This window comes from Melanostigma gelatinosum (genome assembly GCF_949748355.1).
Source record: "Melanostigma gelatinosum genome assembly, chromosome: 9".
In the NCBI taxonomy this organism is placed as follows: domain Eukaryota; kingdom Metazoa; phylum Chordata; class Actinopteri; order Perciformes; family Zoarcidae; genus Melanostigma; species Melanostigma gelatinosum.
The window spans coordinates 21371281-21385679 of NC_136642.1; the positions used below are offsets into that span (position 1 = coordinate 21371281).

The following is a 14399-nucleotide window of genomic DNA, read 5'->3' on the forward strand; positions in this document are numbered from 1 at the left end:
TGGAGTTACTAACTTGTACAATTACCTAGTGCAGCTTTAAAGAGATGGAACATCAAAAACTAAAAAAGTGTCCTCCTTTCCCCCCTCTTCTCCTTCAGTCTTCCCATCAGTTTCACATTCCCTCCTCTCACCTTCCATTCTGTCCTCTGCCTCCATGTGTATTTGCAGGCGCTGCTGAAGGACCCTCTCTACATTGGGCTGAGACATAAGAGAGTGCGGGGCCAGGCCTACGATGACCTGCTGGATGAATTTATGAAGGCTGTGTCAGACAGGTATGATCCTATTGGCCTCATGCAGTCTGCTATTGTCGTTTTTTTTAAATACAAACAGCACATGGTGCTGTTAAAAGAAATATGTCCAGCAGTTCAGCATAGTCGGGACATCCAGTGTGATGGAGCCAGACCTTTTGGGATTCAACGGTCTGGAACTTCGGTCGCAGATGATTCGGTTTTACTTTCTTTGAACTAAGTTTATATTGCTGCTTAGCAGCGCCAATCAAAACTCTGCCCACTGGCTGAATGGAAACATCCGCTTATTGAGAAGCGATCAGAGAGCCGTGGTTACCATTAGTGCTATTGATTTCGGTGGCATGATCGTCTCCCGACAGAATTCTGACAGCACAGCTAACCAACGATTCAGAAACCGCTTGAGCCTCCAGCAGTTGAGCTGAACACTTGTATGTTTTTGACTCTTGGCAGCGTAACATAATGTATTTTGAACCTGCCCATAATGATCTGTCTCGCTCGTTAGTCCACAGAAACTCAGCCAATTGGACTTTTTCAGTGGTGATAGGAGAGCTTCTCTGCTTGTGGTGGACAGCCTATTCAGAAGTGGAATGCATGATTATCCTGAATGCAGAATGGTTGAGCACGTCAACAGCGAGGTTCACAGGAATCTCCTTGTTGACTCCAGTGGTGGCAGACCAGGAAACATCCGTATCTTCCCCAAGCACAGAGGAGGCATGATTCAGACTTGTGGTGTCGTGCCATGTTAGATTTAGCAGTGGTTCACTGTGAGGGGTTATCTTTAGCTTGGCTTAGAGGCACAGGGAGACTGAAGTGTTAAGTGTTCCACATTGTTATTCATTTGGTTTGCACGCACATTGATCGTATATTTTCCCTCCTCTCTTGAGCTAAAACTAGGTGCAGTCATGCTGATGTTTTTATTGCAGACTTTTTTATTGCAGAGTTTTTATTAACGAGACTTTTGTATACTTTGGGGCTTGTATACATGCCGACACATCTGCGTATCTCTGCGTCCCTGCGCCAAGAAGCGATCACACACACACACACACACACACACACACACACACACACACACACACACACACACACACAGGGGCACACATGAGAGTCCAGTCGGAGAAGTCTGGGCCCCCTCCAGCTGGCAACAGGAATCCATGACTCTAATAACCGGGTGGCTTCTCAACGACAGGGAACAGCAGAGCTTTTTCCCCAAAGGAGCCAGATTGGCGGAAAATGAGTAATTATGGGCTCAGAGATTGAATGAATGATTACAGCTCTGCAGTCTTTTAAGTAATATTCCTATTTAGTTTTCTAAGAAATGTGAACGAGAACTAAAATAGTCCAGATTGACTCATCATCAATAAGCAGAGGGAGGGAGTTTTTTTAATCCATCATTTGAAGAATGCTGCTCAGTTAAAGGAGAATGATGCAACTGAGTGTTTGATTCAAGGCCAGGTTTCTGTCAGGGAAACAATGACCGTTTTCATCGCCCCTTAATCCCTCTTGTATTTTTGCTGGTCTGTGCAGATTTCTCTGGGAGAATCCCGCTCTGTAAAGATGATGAGATGGAACTGGAGGGATGTGCTGGAGTTAAAAAGCACTTTTAGTCACACGGCAATAAGGCGTTAGCTTTTCTTCTACTAAATGCAACTATTCCGCAAAACGCTACAGTGAGTGTAAACAATGAAACGTGGTTTCATGCGTCGGTGCTAAGCTATTTTCCCAAGCTATTTAACTCTAAAATATAAGTTCAAGTATTTTTAGACCTCAGGTTGATAAAAGGAAAAGTATATTTCTATGTCAGAAATGATTGTACAGTGTTTGACACAACAGGTGCAGAGTTGTGCTCCATACATATCTGAAAAGCAAGCAATAACCACATGAATGGCATCGACTATTTTAAACTCTTGGCACCGAGAGAATAAAGAACACAGAGAAAAGGGCGATGAGGAGAGGAGAGGAGAGGAGAGGAGAGGAGAGGAGAGGAGAGGAGAGGAGAGGGAATGCAGAATGCGTCTTTGTCTTCAATGACTGCTCGGGGATTTGAGAAATAACGTGTGCTGAGAGATGCTGCCTCTCAGGAGAGCGAGAGGGGGTTGGGGATTTATTAAGGTTCAGCCATGAACCGCGGTAACAGACTGTGTGTGTGTGTGTGTGTGTGTGTGTGTGTGTGTGTGTGTGTGTGTGTGTGTGTGTGTGTGTGTGTGTGTGTGTGTGTGTGTGTGTGTGTGTGTGTGTGTGTGTACACACATTTATGCACACAGGTTCGACAGCTGTGTTTGGACAGAGCACCCTTGTGTGTGTGACCTTCTTTGCAGAGCTCCGACTAAGAGAATCACTTTTCCCTCCCCGCCCACGAGTACATACGGCATCCACCTACTTCCTGTTAGCTGGGGGTTCAGATTTCATCAAGTCTCAGGTGAAGCCGGATCGTGTTTCCTGAAGGATCTGGGTCACTTGTTAACTCCCCTGTTCTACAGATCGGCACAGACGTAACGCCAAAGTCTGAGTGATTCGCCACATGGGAGCGCGTCTCATGTCTCGCTCTCTTTTTCATACTGTCAGACATTAATGATAAAGTCGCAAGCAGTCATTCTCAATACATTGGACTGGTTTGGCAGTAAGTATTAAGACACCGTGAAAGTGCTCCTCCAGAAAACAATGAGTCCAGCTATTTTTCTTTCATACTTCGACCCGTATTATAGCGGCACGTCATAAATCGCTGCAGTATAAACGTTTTAAGCACAAAGGAGCTTTGTGTTGTTCTGCTAGCATTTCGCAGCGGCTAGAAAGGTTTAGAGTCTCGTCTGCAGGTGTCTTGTCTGCCTGTCTGGCTGTTTTTCCGTTTCCAGATGTCTCCAGCGGGAAAATTCAATAAGTCAAAACACCAGCCTTCATATAGGTTGTGCAATGCAAAGGAATGACGAATGTAAATTCAAAGGCCTACATTTTACTCATTCGGCTTCTTGCAACAAGCAAAAACACATGTGAGGTTTTGACTGGTTTGAAGTGGGCGGGGCTTAGTTGGAAGAAGGTGATGTCTGAGCACCAATCAGGATTTGGCAGTATCTCAGTCAAAATATCTGATAACAGGTGTGGGGTTGGTTACCAGGCAACTGATCGAGTCGTACCCACAAGGTCCTGATGGAGCTGTTGAAGTATGAAGTATTTAAGAGTTTGTGTCAAAAGTCAAATTGAAATGATAATAAAGGCTTTTTATCCCTTTTAGATCACATCCCAGGTCATACTGTGCACTTATTAAACAATATATGTAAAAAATAATAATTCATATTTCGTATTTTATATATATATTAAATCAAAATCCAATAATCTTTTTGTCCTGTAAAACAAAATGTGAAGTGTGCTTACATAAGCTAGTGCGGACTAATTTCCACCAGTAACAGAATGACATCCATGCGTCAATCAATCTGTAGCTCCCTATTACTCTACATTCTAAGCCCGCCCACTTTTTTAGCGGTACAATCAAACCCACAGGAAATATTCTGTGTCACTGAAGAATACGTCACAAGACGCTCTAACCTCAGGGCTTCAACCTGCAATAACTGATTAGTTGGCCACTTTGGGCTATCTGAAACAAACTATATGTCCAAATTGGGTAGAAAACAGTTGCTTATTTACATATTCAGAGCATTCTTATGTGTTGGTGTGTGTCTGATGAATGTCCAAAGTCCAATATTTACTCTATTTTCATATCTGTTTGGCTGCTCACCACTGACATATGTGGTTCTTTAGCTGCTAAATCCAGTCACTTCACTTTGTCGGTCAGCAGTTTGGTGCTGAGCAGGTAGTCTACAGGGGTTTTAGAGCTTGTTGAAAACAGCTACCTGCTGCAGCTAAAAGAATACCCTGAGAGCAGCAAGAGTGAACCTTCTCTTTATTGTTTTTTCATAACAGCCATGCGAGGGAGAACAAAGTCATTGCTTTGGCAGCAGACAAGTCCTGAACTTTGTTTTGAGTTCAAAGTCACTCATCACCAAATGTAATGCCATTTTATACATTTAAATACAAAAGGAATTTGAACAGTAACAATTAAATGAATGATAAGATAAATGAGATAAAAGCTACCAAAATTGCTTTGAGAAGCGACCTAGAAATAAATAGGACTCATCAATACTCATGTGTGAGTGATTCTTAATACTGAATGTTGGCCAATAACATTCACTGTAGTTTGTTTCTGAGTGAAAGTATGTTGCGCAATTATCATTAATGGCTGATGATGTGTTAGGATTTAATAGGTCCTTCTTTACATCAGTTTTGAGTATTGGATAGATCCGTTGGACGCCAGAGCTAGTTGTCCGAGTCGGGGATCGAACCGCTGACCTTCCGGTTCCCAGACGACCGCTTTCTGCATCGGGAGCTTTCTGCATCGGGAAGATGTTCCTTTCTTTTCCGCAGCACCACAACCACAGATAGTCACTCTGTAGTTTATGGTCAGTGGACGCCCATACATATGAAAGTGTTCACAGCTCAGTTGTTGTCAGGTCTTTGTCAGGAGTCTCTGATCTTTCTTGGCTGACATTTTGAAATAAATAGTTTTTCACTCTAATATGTAAACTCAGATTCTAATCCTCTCAGTCTTCCCTGAGAATAGTTGCAGCATGAGTATCAGCTTCTGCAGGGCTCTACACGCACACGTCCATCTCTGTGGGCTCTCTGTTTAGACAGGTTGGTTCTGCGTGAACTGGTGTGACCTCTCCAGCGCGCGAGTTGCACCAAACCATGCCAGAGGGCGCCTGTCTCCGTCTTCCAAAAGCCCCGACACAATGAAAAAGTTTACAGCTCCCTTCTCGGCCTCATTACTCCTCCTCTCCTCACAGGCTCTCCTTGCTTTAGTGCTGCTCTCTGCTTGATAGAAAACACATTTCTCTCCTCGGCGCTACTGCCGTGTTGGCAGTAAGTCAGCCGGGCTGTCAGTCTCGGTATCAGGAATCGGTGTCTCGCAGTGGGGAGGATAAATGGTGACCTGGCGATGGCGCTCTCTCTCATCGGGACATTAGGTTTTATTGCAGTTGAACTCAGGTCCTGCATGTCTTTCTTGCCCGGCTTCCGCTCAGCTTCATCCTCCTCCTGCTGAATGTTTAAGCCGTTTAGCAGCCACACTAACAAGTGGGAAACAGCTTGAGTGAATTTGACAATAACCTCCTTTTCCTTCTGAGGTGGGGTTCCATGAAAAGAAAGAAAGTTTAAAGACCGAACGGAGAAAAGGCAGTAAAACAGTATCTTAAGTGTGGAAAAACATATAGAGTATTGAGCATTGTATTACATCTATCTGCCATGAGCTTTTCAGACATAATGTTATCCGGCACACCATCACCAGGTCACCTTTTTCCCCCCTACAGCTGAAGGCCTGTCTTTCATCTTGTAGAGCAGCATCAGCAGTGGCTCTGCAAACATCCAGTAAAATTCCCTGAACAAAAGCTGCATCTGTTGAAAGGCACGAGGACTCTGGATTCCTCTTTGTCGCTGCTAAATATAATTGACAGACTCATGACGCCGGCCTTATGGCTCATTTTCATTGTATGATGTTTTCTGTGGGAGCTCACACACACAGGCTCCTGTATTGACTGTATGTCTGAGCAGCTTCTTGTAAAAATTGAACACGGCTGCTTTACTGGGAGACTGGGTGGGCTCTGTGTTCTTTCCCCTCAAATTGGGTGGGTTTGTGCTTCTACCCCTTTGTGGAGGTTTGACCTCCTCTCATTGTGAAGTCGGGGAAAACAGGTGTCAGCTTGTCGAACGTCAACGAAACAAAACCGTGTACAAAGTTCTGTCTTTCATTTTGACTTTAGACATAACTTCAAATCCAAAATTATTCCTCTCTATTTATTGAAATATTTTAGATATAACTGTGCATGGTCAGAAAACTGAGAGATTCCACTCCACTGAAACACTGCTCTGAAAGGCTGACATCAACCCTCTTCTTTTCTGAGCCTGTGCGTGTAGTGTGGTGGGAGAGCGCCCCCCTCAGGACGGAAACAAAGTCTCTGAAAATGGAGGTGTGTGTGTGTGTGTGTGTGTGTGTGTGTGTGTGTGTGTGTGTGTGTGTGTGTGTGTGTGTGTGTGTGTGTGTGTGTGTGTGTGTGTGTGTGTGTGTGTGTGTGTGTGTGTGTGTGTGTGTGTGTGTGTGTGTGTGTGTGTGTGTGTGTGTGTGCAAAAGCCTATTAAATGGCCATTCACCAATAACTGTTATCTCCTTCTATTCCTCCTTTTCTTCAGGTATGGAATGGACTGTCTGATTCAATTCGAGGACTTTGCAAATGTTAATGCTTTCAGGCTGCTGAGCAAGTACCGCAACAAGTACTGCACATTCAACGATGACATCCAAGGTAACTCAACGACACACACACACAAATGGACTTCCTTCTCTGTCCAGCTAACCCAATCATTCATTTCTCTTTCATAAAACCTTATGATCAGTGTAAAATATGTGTTGGTTCTAAGATGTGGGATGTGATTGTGAGTCACTCATGTTTTCCTTTGTCACTCTCGGAGGTACAGCAGTAACATGAATGTTACACATTCTGTGAAGAATATCAGCAGGACGATATTAAACTAAAAAGTGTTGATGTTGCACTATAAATCTCCGTAGGTACTGCTGCAGTAGCAGTAGCCGGACTCCTGGCCGCTCTCCGCGTCACCAAGAGCAAAATGTGCGACCATACCATCGTGTTCCAAGGTGCAGGAGAGGTATGTGCAGCACACTTGAAGCGAGACAGACAAAAAAGTCGACATGGCGAAATGTAGTGAAAGTGTGGTGATGTCAGCAATCTGTCTCAGTTACACAATTGTGCAGTGGCGGTAAAATGTGGCTATGAAAAAAAGGATGATTCTATTCAGGCTATATGGGGGGGCTGAATGTCTGATTTTACACAGATGGTTTCTTCCAATAAATCATGATTTATTCCATATTTTTGTTTAAATATCAGCCTTTTAATAATATAGTTGTTCAAAATCTGAAAATAACAAACCCAGGAGACCGGCGTTCGTGTTCACTGTGAAAACAAAAGTCTTGGCCTAACCCTGATGTTTTTCCTAAACCTAACTAAGTAGTTTTGTTGCCTGCCGTTACTGTTGTTGAAATGCTTTTAAGCTTTGAATGCTCATTCGTGACTCACCTTCCCATGAGACCACTTTGCACCTACACATTACAAACAGCATGGTTGCTCTGAAACAACAGCTGAGCGACAGTCACTTGTGTCTTGAGCGATCACTTTGTTGCTTTTGCTGTGTTTTTCTGTCGATACATAAAGATTAAACAGAGTTGGTTCCATGAGCAAATGGGTGTCTGTGCTCGGGGAAACGGGCTGCAGGAAAATGGGTCCTTCGGTCCAATGGGACATTTTTCCGGACTATTGCTGGCATGGCGATGTCGTGATGCAGCTCCTCTCCCCCTCCTCTTTTGTCTTGCTCCCAGGCAGCGATGGGGATTGCTGAGCTGGTCGCCATGGCCATGGAGAAGGAGGGACTCACGAAGGAGGAGTGCTTGAAAAAGATCTGGATGGTCGATTCCAAGGGTCTCGTTGTCAAGGTGTGTTGATAAAGCGCCGCACATGCACATGTGCAATAATCCAATGAAATCTGACCAGAATAAACAGTCCAGTGAGAAACATAAATCCTGGAAAAAATGACACAGTGATAACATCACAAGTTGATGTTATCACGGGTTAAAAACGTCTAAGGGTGGATTTTCCCAAGCAGTTACCTCCACAATCAAGAGTAAACATTTCCTATGGTTTACGTGACAGGTTTGTCCTTGGATTCACTGCAAAACATCAACATCTGTTACACATCTGTTTTGTCCACCATATCCATGTGATTCATCCCTCATCCCTCATTCCTCCTCCTCCTCTTCACTGTCCTCAACTCCCAGCTTTCTCACTGCTTCTTCCACTCTCCTCCATCCCACCTCCATCTCTTCACCTCCGCTCTTCTCTCTCCGACCAGAAACCCCTCATTCCTTCAATTCAATTCAATTTTCAATTCAATTAATTTTTGTACAGCCCAAAATCACAAATTACAAATTTGCCTCAGAGGGCTTTACAATATGTACACGTTTGACATCCTCTTGTCCCGGAACCCTCACATCAGAACAGGAAAAACTCCCCAAAAACCCCTTTAACGGGGAGGAAAGAGGAAGAAACCTGTGGGAGAGCAACAGAGGAGGGATCCCTCTCCCAGGATGGACAGACGTGCAATGATGTCATGTGTAGAACAGGATAGTGAATTACAACACATTCAATGTAATTACAGCACATTCAATGTATGACACAACCACGACAGGAGGCAACACCTGGTCCAGGTTTAACCCGGATACACAGGAACCTGTGAGGCGAGAAAGCACAGAGACTCTGGTGAAGAAGCAGGTCAATAATGTGCATTAATGGTATCGGTAGTATGAAATAGTAATGTGAGTAATAATAAAAGTGATATTAGCAGTTGGAGTCAGCAGGGCCATGGTAGGAGGAAGGACCAGGGTCCAGATGAAACCATGCTCCATGGAAACCTGTGAGGAGAGGAAGCACAAGGACTCCGGGGAAGAGACAAAATCAGTACTGTGCATTAATGGTATCTGTAATCGGATTAATAATGTTCATAATGAAGATCGTAGTAGGTGTCAGCAGGGCCATGGCTGGTTGAAGAACCAGTGTCCAGATGAAACGGCGGTCATCCTGTGAGGCGAGAAAGCACAAATATAGGGAAGAAGTAAAGTTAGTAATGAGCATTAATGGGACATCAATGCATACAGACAGAGGTGAAGAAGAGGAGGAGAGAGGTGCTCAGTGTAGGAAGTCCCCCTGTAGTTTTTGCTTATACCAGTTTGTCCATGGGCCGGTCCAAGGCAAGCCAGAGCCAGCCCTAACTAAAAGCACTATCAAAGAGGAAAGTCTTAAGCCTACTCTTAAATGTGGTGAGTGTGTCTGCCCCCCGGACTGAAACGGGAAGCTGGTTCCACAGAAGAGGAGCTTGATAACTGAAGGCTCTGGCTCCCATCCTACTTTTTAAGACTCTAGGAACCACAAGTAACCCTGAATCACTGGATCGCAGTTCTCTAGTAGGGCAGTATGGTACTATCAGCTCTTTAAGATATGATGGAGCCTGACCAATTCGGGCTTTGTAGGTAAGTAAAAGGATTTAAAATTCTATTCTAGATTTTACAGGGAGCCAGTGCAGAGAAGCTAATACAGGAGTAATATGATCTCTCCTCTTAGTTCTTGTTAGTACACGTGCTGCAGCATTCTGGATCAGCTGGAGAGATTTAAGAGACTTATTAGAGCAGCCTGAAAATAAGGAATTGCAGTAATCTAGTCTAGAGGTAACAAATGCATGAACTAATTTCTCTGCATCGCTTTGAGATAGGATGTGCCTGATTTTTTAAATAATACGTCGGTGAAAAAAGGCAGTCCTAGAAATAAGTTTTATCTGAGAGTTGAAAGACAAATCCTGATCAAAGGTAACTCCAAGATTCTTGACGATATTGGTGTTGGTGCATCCCTAACTGAAACTGAAGTTGCAACATGTTTACCGTGATTAATGCTTAATGAGGCCACACAAAAATAACATGGGGCAGTGTACTGTACTCGTATGACTGTTACTGATGGATTAATTAAGCCTTGAGTGCTTTAATATTTCATGACAGAATTCCTGTTAGCAGATCACAATCTTCCATTTTGACAAAAATTAAGTAGATGTTAGCCTTTCTGAACTCGATGGAAACTCTTTGTGTGTCAGTGGGGTTTCTTGGGCAGTAATTGTAATCAGTTGAACATTGAAGGTATTGATCTGGAGAGAGAGCAACAGAGGCAGGGACTAAACGAGGGTTGTTGAAATATTTGCAACCGGGAATCATTTATCTACTTCCAGCGCACATGTTTCCAATGGATTTCTTTTCAATAAAGCCTGATATTCAGTGGATTTGGTAGTTGCATAAGAAAGCTGACCTGAGCAGCCATAAGACTGATTTAGAGTAGAACTTTCATGCCTGCCAATTTTTACTGCAGTACTTGCTTTGAAAAACTGCCAACTAAAAGTGTTCCAATACAAATGGGCACCTTAAGATGTGGCTGCACTGATTTTAGTTTTTAGTTTTCCTCCAATGTGAATGTGAGAAGTACCAAACTCAACATTAGTATGTTTGCCTTCTGAATAGCTTTGCCCTTTTGTGCATTTTGTGTAAGTGTGTTTGGTCTAGCGTTCTTGAGTCGATTGACTGTGAGACATGCATCATTTCACCACTTCACAGGGTTTGTGTTGGAGTTTCATTTCACAGTGAGGTTCAGTTTGCTCAAGCCAAACATAAATGTCTCTCTAACTACCGTACTTTCCGGACTATAGAGCGCACTGGTATATAGGCCGCACCAGCTGATTTTTAAAAGAAAAAAGAATTTGTACATAGATAAGCCGCACTGGTCTATAAGCCGCAGGTGTCCCCGTTGAACAGCAAGATGCTTTTAACAGGACTAAAGTTGTCTTCTCTGAACATCATAACATGTCGCTAGCTTCTAAGCTAATTTTAATATTACGGCCAATGGGGAAATGCTAACCGCGATTAGCATTAGCGAATATAATATATATTCGTACATCTTCTTCATGCAGACATACTTGCAGACTAAGGTCTCTCAAGGCTACCAAACGGAAGAAGTAAAACGAAGCAGCGTGTCTTCTCATTAGAATCTAAAAGCAACGAGGCAATAACTGTTGTTGCTCATAGCTCGTAGCTTCTGAATACCGTAGCTGTTGTGCCCCTCCAACACAGCGGCGCTCAGCCGGGGGCTCGTGAGTATCCCCACTCCCGCCTGGCGCCTCTCACCCTGGGCAACTCCGGAAAAGGACAAAGTCCAACCCCTCTCCAGGAGCTTGGTTCCAGAGCCAACGCTGTGTGTGGAGGTGAGTCCAACTATATCTAGCTGGTATCGCTCCACCTCCTGCACCAGCTCCGGCTCTTTCCCCGCTAGCGAAGTGACGTTCCACGTACAGACCACAAAGGCTAAAAGTTCAAAGTAATTTCGATACTGGCACAAGCCAGGTAACTTTAATGGATTTGCTCCATCCATCGTGGATAAATCAAAGGCTGGCTTGCAGTGATGCTGATGGGTTCATTACAATCGTAGATGGGCCTATCTTTGTAACTGTTCTGGATGTACAGTATACTGGGTAGTAAGTATCTGAAAGTAGTACAATTTACAGTGAAGTGAATGTTTGAGCAATGCTTGAGATGGTTTATGTTTTTTGATACCTTATTTGTTTATGATTGCCGTCAATGTGCCATAAACAGTTTGGTGCTGGTACAGAGTACTTCCTGCGCCTTCTTGGGTTCAGCATCAAAACCCCACCAGGATCCACATGCCGCATGGATTCCTGGACACGCTGTCCTATAATGTGGAAAACAATGCAGCGATATGGTGCACTGGAAAAAAAAAGAAGTAAAAACATCCCCCAATCTGGCAGTAAATTCTAAAACTTTTTTTAGATTGGAAAATTCTTTCAAATCCCAGTGAGGCAGCAACGAGATTCAAAGAAGACATTTTAAGCCAGCATGCAACTGGAAAGTCATTATATCTGACCATGGATCTTGGAGGCAGTGCAGAGGACAGGGAAAGGACAGTCCTTTCTTTTTATAAGAGGGCTAATGTTGAGTGGGCTTGCCCCTTGACATGCACACTCAAGGGTAAATTGGTTACACACACAAAACTAAAGATTCTTAGGACTGTTGCTGCTCGATTGTTGGTGGCGGCACTCAAGTACACGATTAAACGACTAAAGCCGTCAATACCACCATGCACAACAATACGCCATCTGAAAAAGTATGAGCACAGATGAATATCAGTACCACTGAAAGTCACTGCTTAACTGTAAACAAATCCAATAGAGAAAGTGTCACTTTCAAAATATAACTGACCTGTGCAGAGCTAGTCTATGCCGCTGGCGATCGGCATGCCCAGGCCTCCCGCCCGACCCACCGCCCGGTCTGCATAGCACCCGACCCCGATGCATGTCCCTGCGGGTGGTGGGTCCACAGGGTGGCTGCTCCATGGTGTTTATTCGGGCTGAGCCTGACCGGGCCCCATGGGCAAAGGCCCGGCCACCAGACGCTCGCCTACAAGCTCCCCTCCTGGGTCTGGCTCCAGGAGGGTGCCCCGGTTTCCCTGGTCCGGGCGAGGTGGCTAAAGTCCGTGGGCTAACTATCATAGGGGTCGTTTTGAACCGCTCTTAGTCTGGGCTCTCCCCTGAAACCTGTTTGCTACCAGGGGCTAATGCCCCGGACAACATAGCTCCCAGGATCACTGAGCCACTCAAACTCCTCCACCACGATAAGGTGGCGATTCGCGGAGGAGATTTTTTATTTTTTTTATTTTCTTGTCTTTTATTTTTTTTTTTTTTTTTTTTAAATTTGCCTCAGAGGGTTTTACAATCTGTACACATACGACATCCTCTGTCCCAGAACCCTGGCATCGAAACAGGAAAAACTTCCCCAAAAGCCCCTTTAACGGGGAGAAAAGGGGAAGAAACCTGTGGGAAAGCAACAGAGGAGCGATCCCTCTCCCAGGATGGACAGAAGTGCAATGATGTCGTGTGTACAGAATGAACCCTAGGGGCGTGGGGTTATTTACTGCACGGGTACTTCTACTTATACTACTATCACAGTAGACGTTTTTAGATTATTAGAACATCTGATAACTTCTACTATCACAGTAGAAGTTAACAGATGTCCTAATAATAATGCTACTATCACAGTAGACGTTTTTAGATTATTAGAACATCTGATAACTTCTACTATCACAGTAGAAGTTAACAGATGTCCTAATAATAATGCTACTATCACAGTAGACGTTTTTAGATTATTAGAACATCTGATAACTTCTACTATCACAGTAGAAGTTAACAGATGTCCTAATAATAATATTAACTGTTTGCCAAGTAAGTCCTTACTTACAAAAGTAGAAGTACCCGTGCAGTAAAATGTATGCTGCATGTTTTTCAACCCCGGCATGAGAAGAGTTTGAACCATTTTTTCTTCTTCTTCTGCATGTTGCTGATCTGGCTCTGAAGATCTTCGGTGGCCTGAAGGAGGTACTTCTCCTGCTGCCAAAGAAGACGCTCATTTTGGAACAGATCTTCTGACTTTTTCCGGGCTACTTTGAGCCCGTTTGTCTCCGCTCTCTGCTCCTCCAGCTGGGCTTGGGACGCCCGGTTTCTTTTGGACATCTGTGTAGTTTCCTCTTCCAATGTTTGAAGAGTAGCTAGGTTCTTCAGCTGGGCATGATCGAGGTCCCTGCAGGTTTTTTCCAGGTGTGCATTGCGGGATGCCAGTTCCAGACAATTGAGATGCTCAGCTTCTAACTGATCTGCAGTCTTTTTCAGAACTGCCAAGATCTTGCTGGTCTCTGCTCTCTGTTCGTCCATCTGGGCTTTCTGGGCTTCCTGCAATCTCTGCAGTGTCTGCTTAGCCTCCCTCTCCATTCTTCCAGAATCAGCTGTGATCTTCACCTGTGTCTGATAAAGTTCAGAGGCTTTTTTATCCTGGTTTACGAAGGAAGACTTCTCCTTTTGCCACAGATTCTTCAGCTCATTCTCAGCCTTGATTAAAGCGGCCTTTAGCTTACTGTTCTCATCTAACTGTTGATTAATTGTCATCTGATAGCGGGTCTTAAATACCTTCATCTCCTCCTCGGTGGTAGTTTTAGGCTGAACGTGACGAGCAGTCTCCAGCAGTTCCTGTGTTTCTTTCAGAGCTGCTGCGATCCTGTTTGTCTCCGCTCTCTGTTCGTCCAGCTGGGCTTGATAGAAAGCCTGGGCTTTTTCCAGATTCTGCTTTGCCGCTTCCTGCTCATGTGCTCGATAGGAAGCTATGATATGCATCTGGGAGTGAGCGTATTGACTGTCTTTTATCTGGTGTGCTATGATGTTAACACGTTCATGTTGCCACAGGAGATGAACGGTCTCCAGCTCCTTCTTGGCCTTGTCAAGATCCTCCTTGAGCTTACTGCTGACATCTAGCTGTTCATCAACTGTAGCCTGACAGAGGTTCTTGAATACCTCCATCTCCTCCTCAGTGGTAGTTTTAGGCTGAACGTGACGAGCAGTCTCCAGCAGGTCCTGTGTTTCTTTCAGAGCTGCTGCGATCCTGTTCGTCTC

General features: G+C 44.3%; 1 protein-coding gene across 1 annotated transcript in view; it reads left to right on the plus strand.

Annotated features, from left to right (window-relative positions):
• Window positions 1–14399, plus strand: part of me1 (malic enzyme 1, NADP(+)-dependent, cytosolic) — an 89555-nt gene that overhangs the window by 65444 nt on the left and 9712 nt on the right. Inside the window, exons 6-9 of the mRNA XM_079275185.1 lie at window positions 169–272; window positions 6483–6592; window positions 6856–6953; window positions 7681–7794. Coding sequence (XP_079131311.1) covers window positions 169–272; window positions 6483–6592; window positions 6856–6953; window positions 7681–7794 — 426 coding nt within the window. The remainder of the gene's footprint in view (window positions 1–168; window positions 273–6482; window positions 6593–6855; window positions 6954–7680; window positions 7795–14399) is intronic.